A 15793-nucleotide genomic window follows, 5' to 3' on the forward strand; every position below is an offset into this window, starting at 1 on the left:
AGAAGAGCTAAGGGCCCTGCAGGATCTACCAGCTTTCCGCAGGGCCTGTAAGACGGAGCTCTTCCGCCAGGCATATGGTTGAGGCCAGGGCAGCTCTCCCACTAATCCATCAGAGGATCCCCTCCAATATTGAGATCTCTAACACCGAGATCATGGTTAGATGTATTGTATTGGTGCCACCCTCTTCTGAACATTATTCTCTCCACCAGGCTGAACTAAGATCAGAATTGTGACCACCACCACTATATGTTACGTGATATGTTATATATAACTTTTAATTGGGGTTTTTATGGGGATTTTATTGTGTTTTAACTATTTATGTTGTAAACCGCCCTGAGACCTATTGGGAGAAGGGCGGTCTAAAAATTAAATAATAATAATAATAAAATAAAAAGAATCAGAGGCAGCACCAATACCAATTAGATGTATTCATCGGAAAAGAATAGGACAGCATCTTCTTATGTAAATTCTGATGAATACGAAATAGCGGTGCAGCAAGATCAGGGAGGGGGGCATAACTTTTCCATAAACCCATGCAAACTCATGTGACACCTGCTTGACCTACAACATTGCCGTGTTTCATTTTACATTTTTTATTTTCGGGCTTTTGGCTACACTTTCCCATCAGCTTAGCTTTTAAATTTCCTGGTGACTTCTTTTCCTTTCAAACTGCTCAGCAGGCCGTCTGGGGACTAATACACAACACGTGTTGTCAATTTTGGGCCCTTTGTGTGAGGAATTTTCCACTGCACAATTACATTAAATCTGGAGGCAACTGAGAAGAGCGCAGAGCTTAAGTTGCACTATACAAGGTTAAGCGAATGAAATAACAATAGCGGGAAAGGAAAACAAAGCGGTATGGGTTTCCTCGTGACAGCAGCCTGCCATGTAGGGTCAAGGGCTTATTGCTAACCCTGCTGTCAATCAACCCTGTAGCTAAAGATGGAAAATAGACTTCCATTAATCACACTAAATATGACCAACTTGCTGATGCTTTCCTTTTTGTGCTCATGGGGGCGGAAGGATAAATGCATACTTCTCCGAGAGGAAACATACTAGACATGATTGAAATGCCTCCAAACTTTTTCGCTGTCTGTATTTTGGAGATGCAAATTGCCTAATGATGTTCCTGAAGTGGAACCACAAAATAAACTCTTAATTTTCCAAGGGTTTTTTATTTTCCTGCCCAACATCCTTTTTACAGAGCTCTGTATATGTTATGTTTCGTGCGGCCTTCAGTTCCTGTTTATAATGTACCTCTTTGATTGTGTTTACATAACCAAAGTACACTAAATCAGTGATAAAATACTGCAAAAATAAGTTCTGTTGATGCACATGTACATGCTGGGAATGTAGAAGGGAGGCGGAGCTAAATGGACTGAATTTACATGCTGGAATTAGTTCTGGAATGGATTTTCGAAATGGCCCAAAGGAGCCTCAGAATGGCTTACAATAGTCTTCCCTTCCTCTCCCCACAACAGACACCCTGTGAGGTAGGTGAGCCTGAGAGAGCTCTGAGAGAAACTTCTCTGTGAGAACAATTTTGTAACAGGACTGTGACTAGCCCAAGGTCACCCAGCACACGGAGGAGCAGGGAATCAAATCCAGCTGACTACATAGGATGCCACTGCTCTTAACCACTACACCAAGCTGTACAAATTGCCATTGCCTGAAAGAGATGTCGCTAGAGCACAGGCAGAAGCAGCTGTTGCAGTAGGAAGCTCATGGACTGTTATGGGATTCTTTTCCTTTAAATATGGACCTTCTCGCCTATGGCTTCTCAGACTAGTCCAAAGAGGGAGACACTCAGGTGTTTCCTACATGGAGAGGTGATGGTGCGGTTGGTAAAGTTTGCAATTTCAGAAGAAAGGAATACTTTTGTCTTCTATATTATCTCTCTGTCTGTCTGTCTCTGTCTGTCTGTGTGTGTGTGTGTCTCTCTCTCTGGGTGGGTGGAGCGGAGTGCAACACAGCCCTCTATCCCCACCCCAAGCAGCCATTTCCTCCAGGGTAACTGATCTCTGCAGTCTGGAGAGGAGCTTTCATTCTGTGGATTCTCCAGGTCCCACCTGGAGGCTGGCACACCAGACCAGTGGCAGGGATGCTAGCCTCCAGCTGGGACCTGGATATCCCACTTCCGGGGTTTCTCAAAGCCTGAAGTATATTTCAAGGGTTTTCCAATGATTAAAAAAAGCTGAAGAACGTACTGACTGTAAGGTTTTCATTTCCTTAAGTAAATGTTGCTATCAATTAAATATGTTGCTATCAATTAAATATTTTCATTGAAAGAAGCAATTGTAACAAGTTTATGAATTATTGGATGCTTATTGTTATTAGCAATTACTGCCACCCAGTATATCTCTTTGTTTCCCACCTGGAGCCTGGCGTCCCTGCACCTCCATGGGATCCAAAACCTTTTCTCCAATGGGACTGATCTCTGTTGCCTGGAAATGACTTGCAATTACAGCAAATCCTCGGGTCCCAACATCTCCTATATCTGCTGTAAGAGGTAGCACCAGCTACAAAATGATTGCCTCATCTTACCTTCCGTCACACAGTGAAAATTCTTGTACTGTGGTGGTGACAGCTGCTACCAAAACAACATTCTTAAAAATCTGAGCAGCCAATCAGAAGCCTTGGTAGACAAAAGCTCCACCATGGCGGACTTCAAAAAAGGTGGCTGCAGGCACCACAATACCCATGAACATCTCATTGGGGACCTGTGATCTAGGCATCGTATCCTAGCCTTGGAAAGGCTATCTGGACTAACAACTTAATCCTAAATCCCACACAGCATTGCTATAACAATGCTACATAAACTCTGTAATTCCACTATCATTGCAATGACATTCTTTCGACATTGCAGGCCGGGATGGCATCCCAATTTTTAGTCTCTAGATACACAAAATGTTGTGTATTTCTGTTTACATTCCTTTATATTTCCTTCCTTTTCATGCATACATAAAGAAGTACTTTTCATAGCCAATCTCCTGCCTAGTTGATAATTTTCCCCCTTCTGAATCTCCATTATATGCAAAGACAGATGTCTCAGTCTTATGAATAATCAGATGTAAATTAACTAACTGAGGTGAAAATTCACCTTGCACTCCTTTGCCCCACATAAAAGGAAACGAAAGCAACCATGAAATTAATTTTATTTACCATTAAAATGATATCTCGAACATGACTTGCAGTGATGTGAAAATAAATTAATTTTCAGCAGCCCTCAGATAAGTCAAGTTAAATGTCAAGTTGTGTTCCCTGAAAATGTTGCAGCACCACTTTTAAAAGGACTTGTTTCCTTGCTTCTTTTACATCGTTGTAAAAGAGCTGTTCACTCTGACCTGGATAGCCCAGGCTAACCTGATTTTGTCAGATCTTGGAAACCAAGTGGGGTCAGCCCAAGGAATACCAGGTTTATGAAGCAGACAGGCAATGGCAAACCACCTCCAAATGACCCTTTCCTTGGAAATGTTATGGGTCACCTGTAACTTGCTGACCAAAAAAAGAAAAGAAAAAAATGATGGTCATGTTGGGAAAGGGGGCCTGATTTAAGCTACACATAATTAAGATTCCTTACCATATGGCTACCATTGGGGCTAATCTGTTCCACTTAATATTTCTGGAAAGAGGTTGGAGGAGGAGTTGGTCTCATGGCTTAAATGCCACTCAGTGCTTAACACCCACTCAGGGAGGCTGCCCCACCCCTGAGTGCCTCCTCTTCCAGCCGGCTTACCTGTCTGTCTAGTGGCCAGCCAATCATCTTTCGTCCTCCACCCCTGACCATCCCCTCCTCCTTCCACTTCCCTCAGAGGCTACAGATCCCTGCCGCATGAGAGCTACCACTGCTGGTGAGTTCCCTGCAGCCTTTCCAGGTCCTGGGGATAGGGGGAAGCCATCTGCAGAGTTCTTCTACCCCACCCTACCCAATCTAGCGCCCATTGTATTCTTGAATGCAATGGGCTTTGCCCCTAGTTGTATATATATTATACTGGGGAAAAGGAGGAAGACACACAGAAAACGGTGTCTATTATTTGTGTTTTTCTGTATTATTTATCAGACTGTAACCGATTCATCGTATATTTATTAACCCACCTCTGTAAATCTTTGATCTTTGGCACCAGCGTAGAAATGGATCTGATGGTGACTAATGCCATCCCATGGGTAGACCACTATGCCCTGAAGGCCTAGCTTCAGGTATCAACCCCTCCTTGTTTGGGCAGCAGGCATATTTTAGCCTGCCCATGGAGACTTACGGATCCTGCCAGATTCCTGCAGGACCCAGTTCCTCCTGGCGACTCGTTGGCGGTGCTGGTGAGGGACTGGCAGTCTCACCTATCGGCAGCCATTGACAAGTTTGCCCCCAATGTCCTCTCTGCCCTCACACATCAGGAAGCTTCAGAAGAGGAAGAGGGAAGTGAGATGACTAGAACACAAGTGTGGAGGAAGACTTGTGAGGAGGCTTCAAGAACATCGTTGAATGCTTATGAAGTATAAGATTGGCAGTGAAGGTGGGGAAACAGGAGTTTTTTGCCACCTGTATTGTGTCCGCAAACTTTTGCCCAGCACAGTTGTTTAGATTAGTTCGGTCTCTTACCTTAAAGAAGGGCACCAAAACTTTAGTCAATTGGATTTGAGCCATGAGGTATTAGTGAGCTTTTTCATGGATAAAGTCTTGTTGCTCCAGCACTGGCTGGATATGGGCCCCCCAAGTATTCCGGTGAGTAGCAGCTGTATTCTGTACCAGCTGCAATTTCCAGTTCAAGGACAAGGGCAGGCTAAAGGCCCTGACAGAGCTTTTGCAGTTCTGCAGGGCCTGCAAGATGGAGCTCTTCTACGAGGCTTAGGTCATTAAGATCAGGGGGCCCTCCTCAATTTAGCCAGAACAGCATGCTATCCCGCCCCCTTAAGTCCCCTGAGGCCCCCTGAGGGACAATGGGACCATTGTTGAGTAGGGGGGAGAGGATATGGAGTTAGCATTCGCCATTGGGGTGGGTTAAGATTTTAAGGTGGGAATTGTTTTACTGTTGAATGGGATTCTATCATTGTAACCTGCCGTGAGCCAGGAGCAGTGGGTAAGAAATCAGATTAGATAGAGAATTCACAGCCTACTTCACTGAATAATGGAGCTCAGGGTATTTACATGCGTGGACGCTGCCTGTCCGTACTTGCTCATAAAGCTGTAGGCTGCAGCTGCCCCAGATGTAGTTTTTTCCCTCCTACATCTTGTAAATGGAAGTAGCTGTCACTCATGAGCTTATGAACAGGCCAATATGTCAATAGGAATTTTCTCTTTTATTACTCTCCTTGCCCAATGGGGGAAGACAGCTGTCAAGTTATCACTGGAAATGCATTTCCGTCCGCCATTGTAATTTGCAGCCATTTTCTAGGGTCCGTTAATCTACTGTGTGTGTGTGTGTGTTTTGTCAAGCATTTTATTCATCAGTTATGTAATTAGAATCATCCAGAAAGGATGGATCATCTGTAAATGCTGTTTTTTAAAAAATGTTGTTTGGTTTTTTCCAGACAAGGTGTTAAAATTAACACCTAAAATAACAAAGCCAGGTGAGAAAGGCTGCACTGGAGGATTGACCCTTCTGATAGACTAAAACTATCGTGGGGAGAGGAAAAATTGACTGCCAGACTTGATCAAGGCCCTTTAAGCATACTGTCATCTGAACAGGAGATGTTGCATTCAGATAGCAGCACAACTGCTGTTCCCAGTAGCTGCTGGACTCAGATAACAAAAGGTGAAGGGAAGACTGCTGTGTGAGCAGCAGTGATTTTCAGTTCATTGTCTTGTGTTTCCCCTCTTCCTCTTTCCAGGTACAACATGTTTGATTGCATTACTGTCAGATAAGGAGCTCACAGTGGCCAACGTCGGGGATTCGAGGGGCGTCTTATGTGATAAAGATGGAAATGCTATTCCTTTGTCGCATGATCACAAGCCCTATCAGCTTAAGGAGAGGAAGAGGATTAAAAGAGCTGGTAAGCTTATAAAGTTTGGTGCTTGCTTCCATGGGAACCCTGGTCGAATATTGTAATAGTCTTGGGTTTTGTTTGGCTTTTCGGTTACATAATCGTCTCAAGTCTCTCCTTAGGGAGGCCATCCTATATCTCTGAGAACCCGGAATATAATCAGAGAACCTCAAGGAATGGGAGAGACCAGCAGGACTTGATGTTACTAAGAATCAAGCCAGACAAGACAGAAATCAGTATTTACCACACTCTTGTATAAATACATTGTAGAGATAGGCAGTAGTCCCAGCTCAGGTTGGGATGGCAGAAGGTTTAAGCCTTCCATCCCTGTTTGGTTTTGCTATAAGGACCACCACAGCTACCCCTGTTGCAACTATTAGCCTTGGAAAGTTCACAATTTATTTCTTGTTGTTCTAAAACTGATTGGAATGTTGAAGGGGACAGGATTGATAGGGGAAGGACCATGGTTGAGTCAGAGCCTGTGAATATGGAGTTCATGATTGAAGAGAGAACATGATTGAAGAGAGAAACTGTTCTAAGTGCTAAAAAATTCATCAGAGATCCTTATCCATTGTTGTTCCTCTATATATTTCTGGGGGTGGGACATAGGGGTGGGACATGTCTGGCTGTCCAAGTTGGAATAGGGCCAATCAGGGTGCAGCCAGCTTTGCCCTGATTGGCCCTGCTCCTGCGGCTCCCACTGTCCAGCCCTGGACTCTAGCCTCTTTGCTCTCAGATGCCTCAGTGCCTGGAGCCAGCAGCAGGTAAGGGGAGAGGGCCCTGGGCAAAGGGTCATGGTGGAGGGCTTGCTAACAAGGGCCTCCAGGCCTGCTAGGCTGGGCCTGCTCACGAGGGCCTCCCGGCCTGCTGACTACCTGCTAAGGAGCTCTATCCCAGGCCTCCTAACGAGCTACCCAGCCCCTGCCCACCCCACTTGATTTGGCTGCGAGCTGTGGCCCAAAGCCACCTTAAGCTGCCTGGCCAGGGGCCAGGGGCCAGGGGAGGGGACCCTTTCAGGGCCTGTTCTTAGGAACAGGCTTTTAAGCTAGTCTTTAAAAGCCCTGAGCCTTCGGGGAGGGCGGTATATAAATCTAAATAAATAAATAAATAAATAAATTTTAATTGTTGCCCTCTACAGAGCCTATTAATATACAATTAGCAACACTATATTCCATTCTTTTCCTCACTTCCAATCCTTTACTACTAATTTTTAATTCAGCCTGGGCATGTTTGCCATGGAGATGAATATTCCTCAGGTGTGTTTCCCATCCACCAGCTGTCATGTCAAGCATCACGCACTATAGAATTGAAACCATAACATAATCATATTCCATTCTCCATATTGGTGTCTGCTGACAAACAAGTAATACTACCTGATGACTGACATTGTGGCTGCAGAGATGGGTTTAAAAAATTCACCGTGGATGTCAGTTCCATCGGCCATAGGCCTCAGCCTGTGCGACAGTCCAGAACCACTATTGAGGCTCAAGTTTAAATTATGAGAGCTGTAATGCTTGATATCAGTGCGGTATCTGTCTCGGGCTTCCTCAGCCATGGTTTCACAAAACCCTGGGGTTACTTGACAGCCCTGGAAGGGTTTCCAAAATGGTTTGGAGTGAATTAATTTTTTGAAGAAATTTAAATTGCTAAACATTTAACAGGTGATTTGACCATATAGAAGAGCCTCTTGTGGCGCAGAGTGGTAAGGCAGCCATCTGAAAGCTTTGCCCATGAGGCTGGGAGTTCAATCCCAGCAGCCGGCTCAAGGTTGACTCAGCCTTCCATCCTTCCGAGGTCGGTAAAATGAATACCCAGCTTGTTGGGGGGTAAACGGTCATGACTGGGGAAGGCACTGGCAAACCACCCCGTATTGAGTCTGCCATGAAAACACTAGAGGGCATCACCCCAAGGGTCAGACATGACTCGGTGCTTGCACAGGGGATACCTTTACCTTTACCTTGACCATATATGTCATGTCGACCCACCCACCCCCTCCCAAAATGGCCAGTGATAGGCTTGGAAAGGGTGGAAGGGGAGGGGCCCTGGGTGAGCATGTACTTCCCAACCACATTCTGAATGATCACACCACTTCTGGGGTTTCTGGAAGTCTGAAGAATGTTTCATGGGTTTCTCAGTGGTGAAAAAGTTGAGAAAGGCTGGTTTACATTAACTGCAGTTTTTGCTGGTAAAAGCCACAAAATATTGGTCCACCACAACAGGCAATAGATAACTTATGACTAATGGATCTGGCCACCTGGATACACACCACAGTTAGCATCAGGACTAGAGTACTGTAATGCACTCTGTATAGGTCTCCTCTAAAAATCCATGCAGAAATGCTAGTTAGTGTGATAACTGCTCAGTTATCAAGACCTAGGCAATTCATGCCTATTAAAATCAATCCTTCGAAGAACTACATTTGCATTTTGATAGATCAAGATGGGTAGCTGTGTTAGTCTATCTGTAACAAGCATCAGTCACACCTTAAGGGCTAACAAAAGTTGTGAGAGGGAATGAGCTCCTATCCTATGGTGTTTTAGTCTGTTTAAAATGTGGGAGATTACAATGACAGATATATAATCAAATCTAACTTGGGCCATATGAATATAATTATAAGACTGGAAGGTAATATTAGTAAAGTGTCAGTAGCTAGATGTTCACTCTGTTAACTTCCAGTCAGCATCTTCATTTAGACTCATAGAATCATAGAGTTGGAAGGAGCCATACAGGCCATCTAGTCCAACCCCCTGCTCAACGCAGGATCAGCCCAAAGCATCCTAAAGCATCAAAGAAAAGTGTGTATCCAACCTTTGCTTGAAGACTGCCAGTGAGGGGGAGCTCACCACCTCCTTAGGCAGCCTATTCCACTGCTAAACTACTCTGACTGTGAAAATGTTTTCCTGATATCTAGCCTATATCGTTGTACTTGTAGTTTAAACCCATTACTGCGTGTACTTTCCTCTGCTCATACACATCTGGTAACTTTATAGGAAAACATGAAGCTGAGATTCAGAATAAACTTGGCACCTCTGCTTGCTAATGCTGCTTTAGATCCTGTAATAATGAACTAGTTAAAGAAGGTAGTAATTCTCTATTTATCTAGAAGTGGAAGGAAATGTAGATTCCCTCCCTCCCCCCTTAGAGACTAAAATAGTCTTTTAACAGCATAGCACCTATTAGCAATTAACATTTGAACCTGATTATTGTAATCCAGAAGTGGAGGCCTCATTAAAATAGATGAATGTTCTAAAATTCTCACTAAATAATCAGTAGAAGGCACCCCTGCTGGCTGGGAATGCAGCTTTATGAGATTTTGTCTCTAAATGGTATATTGACCTCAGTGTTGTTGTTGTTTTTTTTTTTTTAAATTATATTAGTGTTTCAGTTGCTTTGGTGGGGTTAGGGTCATTTTCAGAGTCATTCACATCTGTTACCTCTGATTTATCCATATTGCCTGGCTGAATAGGATAAGAGAACATACTGGCCAGCAGCTGGTGTACACATTTTTAGCATGCATTTGCATTTTTCCGAGTGTTGCTCCCAGCATCTTCTGAGATGTTGCAAAGGATGCAAAGGCTGGCTAGAGCACAGCTGCAATTAAAACTGATCTCCAGGTTGGCAGAAGTAGGTTCACCTGGAGTAAATGACCACTTTGGAAACCAGAGCCTTTGGCATTGAACACCACTGAAGTCCCTCACCTCCCTAAACCTGGCCAACCTCAGGCTGCACCCCTGAAATCTCCAGGTATTTCCCAGCCCAAAGCTGGCAATCCAAAAACCTCAGTGCAAAAGGTACATCTCTCAAAGTGTATGTGGCCATCTGTTTGGGGCCACACAATGCTTTGAACCAGTCCCATTAAACAATATATTTAAGTATAACAAGCATGTAAGCAACCCTGTGAGCCTACTTAGCCACAATGCCAGTAGCAGGCCACTGATTCCCCTAAAGTGCTGTTGAGGGTATAGAAAGTAGACCTTGGGGAACAGCATATGGGACAAAGTGGGAGTCTTATTGGAAGGGGAAGTCAGCAGAAAACAGCACCCCTGAGACTTCTGAACATGGGGTATTCTTCTGCATGTTGGTATTCTTGAGGTACATTAGTGCTGTGACATTGTTTCCTCCAAGGCAGGGGTAGTCAACCTGTGGTCCTCGAGATGTTCATGGACTACAATTCCCATGAGCCCTTGCTAGCGTTTTTGGCAGGGGTTCATGGGAATTGTAGTCCATGAACATCTGAAGGACCACAGGTTGACTACCCCTGCTCCAAGGGGCCAAGGTGAAACCCTGAGCCATTGGTAGCACATCTGGAACTCAGCTTTCTCCCACTTTTCTCCCCAACCCTCTTTTCTCTCCCCCTTCCCTTTTGTTTCCAACACAAGTACACCTTCATACGTAAACAGTGTGGAGTTCTTGGCATTTGGGTTGAAAAAGGTTGTGTAGCCCTGCTTTATATTACCCCCCTCAATTAGCATGCCCCCCTTAAACTAAAAAAAACCTTTGACGTTTCTTAGCCTTTTCTCTTTGGGAAGGTGCTCCAACCCCATGGCCTCTCTAGTGTCCCCTTTCTCTGTCTTTCCAAGATACCAAGCTCTGTGATTGTCATTCTGGACCTGCTCACATAAAGAGATGATTTTTCCACTGGGCATCTGTGTACATTTGCATGTGTACATGACATTCCTGCCATGCCATGTGCAAGCTCCACGTGAAGAGTACAATCGTGTTTAGCAGAAGAGCCATAAGCTGCATGCAGGCGCCTGACAGAAATGTCGTTTGATCCTGTTGACTTGCACTCTTCTAGCAACAGAAGGTTGCAATTCCAAGAATGTTGCTTTATTTGAAAAAAGAAAAGCCCCCATCCCTTCCTCTTCACCGCAGCTTGGGACAAAGCAGTTTTTTGCTTTCATAATGAGAATGTTTAAGTGCTTCTTCTAAAGCACTGGTCCCCAACCTTTTTATCACCAGGGACCGGTCAACGCTTGACAATTTTACTGAGGCCCAGGAGGGGGGGTAGTCTTTTGCCGAGGGACGTTGCCGAGACTTTCTTTCCCCTGAATTCCTGCCACCCTCTGGGGGGCGCTCCCAGCAGCAGCTGCGCATTGCCATGCCGAGGGGGAGCCCCAGCCATGGCGGCTGCCAGAGAGCACCAAAGGTGAGCCAACGGCAGAGTGGCAGGGCAGCCCCCTAGGCAGCAGCTGGGGGGGAGGACGAGGAGGAGCCATGGCTCGGTACCGACTGATCAGGACTGGGGGTTGGGGACTACTATTCTTAAGGAAAAGAAAAATCTATGGGGAAAGTTGCAAGAAAACCCTTCTCATCCAACCCCAGATTTCAGTCTTCTTCTCAGGAAGGCAGTGAAAAGTCACTTTCTCTGCATAAGCACTGGCTGCAGCGGCTTCGATAAGCAGATCGCACAAGTTAGTTCCATCGTCTCTCTCCTTTCCTGGAGAAGATGGAGAAGAAAAAAAGAGCTCATGAATATCACCCTTAAAAAAAAAATTCCTGCAGGTGGTTGCTGAGCGCAAACATTTACTCTTGCCTACTGCATTTCCAATTTTTCATAGAATTTCTACCCAATATGATTTTTAAAAAGCGAACATGTTCAGCATTTATAAAGTGCTCTCAGTGCTGGAATCACTTCGCAGATCGAGTCTTGTAATCCAACAGCTCTGTAAGGTAGGCTAGAATGTTTCATCGCATTGATTGATTGATTGATTGATTGATTGATTGATTGATTGATTGATTGGTTGGTTGGTTGGTTGGTTGATTGGTTGGTTGGTTGGTTGGTTGGTTCCTTCGTTCATTCATTCATTCATTTATTCATTCATTCCTGCTTCCAGCAGGCTGGCTCGCAGCAATTTACCATGATAAGGCAAGTAGAGGACTGAAGCTAAAGCAGAGTGATTTTTTTCTAAAATGTTTTGCTATTATTTTGTAATCCGCCCAACCTTCAGGTTCCGGGACAACTGATCTGAACCTTTTATAAATAAATAAGAGTCAACAACAGAGACATGGATTTAACCAGCTGCTTCCCTAGGGATGCCAACTTCCAAGTTGAGCCAGGGGATTGATCCCCTGGAATTCCAGCTTATATCCAGGCTGCAGAGATCAGTTCCCCTGCGGAAAAAATGGATGCTTTGGAGGGTGGACTCTGGCATTGTGCCCCACTGAGGTCCCTGTCCTCCCCAGGCTCCACTCTCCTCCATCTTCAGGAGTTTCCCAACCTGGATCTGGCAACCATACCACCACCACCACCACCACCACCGGTGGCCAAGGGGAACCTGGCAATCCTATGCCTCCCAGGTCAGAACCCATCCTCTGAACCCCTAATCTCCAACAAGTCCTGGTGAAATATTTCTTTACCGGTCTTCCTGCAGATATCTGCCTGTTCTTTCAAGGAAGAATGCATTGTTCAAATGCAGCATTACATGTGGAGGTTCTTTGTCTAGGCCAAACAAACCGTATTATATGGCCTTGGACAGCTGAATGAATAGAGCAAATTAAGGCTTACATCCGCACTCACAAAGAAGCGCAGACTTGAAAGGAAGAGATAAGAGGCAGTGATAAATGGCTTTTGGCTTGCCTGCGATGCACAGTGTTGTAGGTGTTCATCTATATTGCATGTAAATGATCTGCCCATTACTGCATGACTACCCACTCAAAAGGAAGGCCCAATAGGCACTGAATCCCTTATACAATGAGCCAGCATCTCCTCTTCAGAGCTAGCAGAAGCAAACTATCCACATTCTCCTCCTACGTACTATAATAGTTCAGCCTCACCAGTGATCTGGGACACAAGCAGGACCAGAACTGGGTTCTCTTGAATTTGACCATAGAGGAAGAAATGAGCTGAAGAGCTTTTTGGGCATTAGTTAGCAAAGGACGGAGTAAGCAGGGACACTTTCAGACTTTGTCCAATTCAGTAAATGCTGCATTTTTAAAAAGTAGCCTGTATACTGGTTAGCAGCCAACTAACAAAGCAGGCTCAAAATGCTTGAATTCTTTAGCTGAACACATCATACTGCAGGGTTCCTGCAACCTCAACAACTGCTAGGACCAGGCCACAACTCTGTGTGATCATGTACATGACCTTCCAGACGCTGGGGGGGGGGGGGTTGCACATGTAAACAAACATTGTGCCCCTGTTTGCGGCAACCACAGAGATTATAAGGTATAACCCTTTAAGGAAGCTTGAAACCCCACAGAATGGTTGTTTGGCATTGGCTTATTCAGTGCTTTCTGTTTCCTTTCGCTGCCAAATTGCTCTTGCTGTTCTGAAAGAGCTGTGTATCCCTTCACCCCACGCCACCCCCAACAGCTCTATAAACGCTCCGAAGAACAGGAGTCACTGCATCTGATGGAGTTTTGCTCATGGGTTTTAACGGTGACAGCAGTTTGCTAGCCCTCCCTTAGGTGCCGAAGTCATGGCTTTAAGGGAGAGGATTCTATTCTTGCTGCACAGGGCTATTCCTCCCCCCACCTCCCTTTGTATTTTCTCCTGTAAAACTCAAAGCAGAGTGATTATTTTCACAAGGGTTTTCTGGGTCATTAGCGTTACAGCTCAACCAAGGCCTCTTGGTGGGGAGGCGAATAAACTTTCTTTGTATGTGTGTTTTCTCTCTTTTTCTCGGTGCCCTGGAGTGCAATTGTTGTCTTTAGACGAGTGTGTCTGATGTCCCACCTCCTTCATAAATCTTTGTAAATGAGTGTGAACCTGTCTTTGAATGGCACCAAAGGGAGACCGGAGGACTTGATTAGGACTTGAGGGCAGATGGTTTGAGCTGGGGGTGGGGAAAGGTGGTTTTCTGTATGGCAGATTGTGAAGATGAAGGCTGTTTTTTTCTCCCCGTTCAACAGTTTGTCATATCTGTTTGGCAAGGTAGGGGGGGAAAAAACCAGAAGGATGTTCTTGCCTCTAGGAACCTCAACCATTTCAGCAGCATTGGCTGTAATACTGATTCAGTCCTAGTCATGTTTAGATGTTTCCTTGATATTTCAAGGCTGTTCTGGATTTCAGGATTCATAACACAAAATGTATTTTCAAGTGGATGTGTTTAAAAGAACAGCTGTAAAAGGATGGGCTTCACAATCTGTTTACTATGGCTTCATCGGTTTCTTTCACTTCCCAGTATGCTTACGTTTCCTTTTTTCTGAAGAGCTGAGCGGGATCTTTATACCCTGCTTTTCACTACCCAAAGGAATTCCAAAGCCACTTACAAACATGTTTCTCTTCCTCTCCCCACAACAGATACTCTGTGAGGTAGGTGAGGCTGAGAGAGCTCTAAGAGAGCAGTTCTACAGGAACAACCCTAACAGAATTGTGACTAGCCCAAGGTCACCCAGCTGACTGCAGGTGGGGGAATTGGGACTCAAACCCTGTTCTCTAGATTAGAGGCCAGCACTCTTAACTACTACACCAAGCTAGCTTTCTACTTGCAGCATATCATTTTGGAGTCCATTCCTATACATATTTACTTCAAAGCAAGTTATACTCCATGTAAATGTGCCAAGGATTGCACTTTTAAGATAGAGATACAGTTTCCAACTTTGGGATCCCTCAGAAAATAACCTCCTTGTCTCAAGTTATCCCTCTTGCTCCCAATAACTTGTAGGAATGTCTGCCATGTGAATAGCAGCCAATGAAGACGAAGAGTTGGTTCTTATATGCCGCTTTTCTCTACCCCAAGAAGGCTCAAAGTGGCTTACAGTCGCCTTCCCTTTCCTCTCCCCAAAGTAGGAAGAAATGCACAACATGATTATCTTATGAGTTGGGTAGATGTTCCTTATGAGATTATCTTATGAGTTGGGTAGATGAGTTGGGTAGTTATGGTGGGAGAAAGGGAGATGGGATTAGGAGGGACCATTTTGAGTGTTATCACCGTATCGTGATGCAATTTCAGCCTAATAGCGTGGTACGCTACAGGCTGTGTGCTCCTGTGATTTCACGGGGGGCAGTTCCTTAGACTGGAGTACTATGAAGAGCAAATAAGTGAGTTCTAGATCAAATCAAGCCTGAACTCTCTTTAGAAGCTAAAATTACTACTGAGACAAGACTCCCTGGGAAAGACAATAACATTAGGAAAAGTGGAAGGTAGCGGGAAAATAAGAAGACCAAACATAAGATGGATTGACTCTAGAAAAGCTTCTAAAGATAGGATATTTTGGAGGACATCAATTCTGTTGCTGTAAGGCAGGAGGAACTTGAGGGCACTGAACACATGTACACGCCATCAAGTACGGGTTACAATGGGATATTTCTCCAGGGGGGGAAGAGTTCCTTCTCAGTTCCCTCCTTTTCATAGTGCCCTTGTGAAGTTTTTCCTTTCCTGTAGCTCAGCAGCAGACATATTTTCCAAGTACATGAGACGCAAGGTTATGAAGTGGGAGTGTCTGGGTTGGACAGTTTAAGAAGAAATCCAAAGAACAGTAATCATTGACTCCTTTTTTTAACCCATAGGCACAGGAATTTCAAAAATCTGGTGCATGTAGAACTCGTTTAATAAAGTCTTTTTCAACCTTTTGACCACGGAGGTACCTCTGAAATATTTTTCAGGCTCCGAGGTACGAGGAACTTAGGTACGAGGCCTCTCTGCTGTGCCGCCCGGAAATGGGAGGAGCCTTGGGTGGCAAAGGTGGCCCCTCCCCTTCCCATCCCCTTCCACTGCCCAAATTAAGGGTAGATTTTTTTTCTTAACTTTTTCTTTCCTCTTTGCTCAGGGCTGGAAATGGCAGTCCCAGGGTAAGAGGTCTCACCCCATCCGGCATTCTGAAAACCTCATTGAGATCCCTTCATGGGACCGTAGTTGGCAAACTCTTT

At 44.9% G+C, this 15793-nt stretch overlaps 1 protein-coding gene across 4 annotated transcripts in view; it reads left to right on the forward strand.

Moving 5' to 3' along the window:
* Positions 1-15793, forward strand: part of PPM1L (protein phosphatase, Mg2+/Mn2+ dependent 1L) — a 200723-nt gene that overhangs the window by 173495 nt on the left and 11435 nt on the right. For all 4 annotated transcript variants that reach the window (XM_077348520.1, XM_077348522.1, XM_077348521.1 and 1 more), the window contains one exon: positions 5827-5988. In XM_077348520.1, the coding sequence (XP_077204635.1) occupies positions 5827-5988 (162 nt within the window). The remainder of the gene's footprint in view (positions 1-5826; positions 5989-15793) is intronic.

This window comes from Paroedura picta, chromosome 8 (genome assembly GCF_049243985.1).
Source record: "Paroedura picta isolate Pp20150507F chromosome 8, Ppicta_v3.0, whole genome shotgun sequence".
In the NCBI taxonomy this organism is placed as follows: Eukaryota; Metazoa; Chordata; class Lepidosauria; order Squamata; family Gekkonidae; genus Paroedura; species Paroedura picta.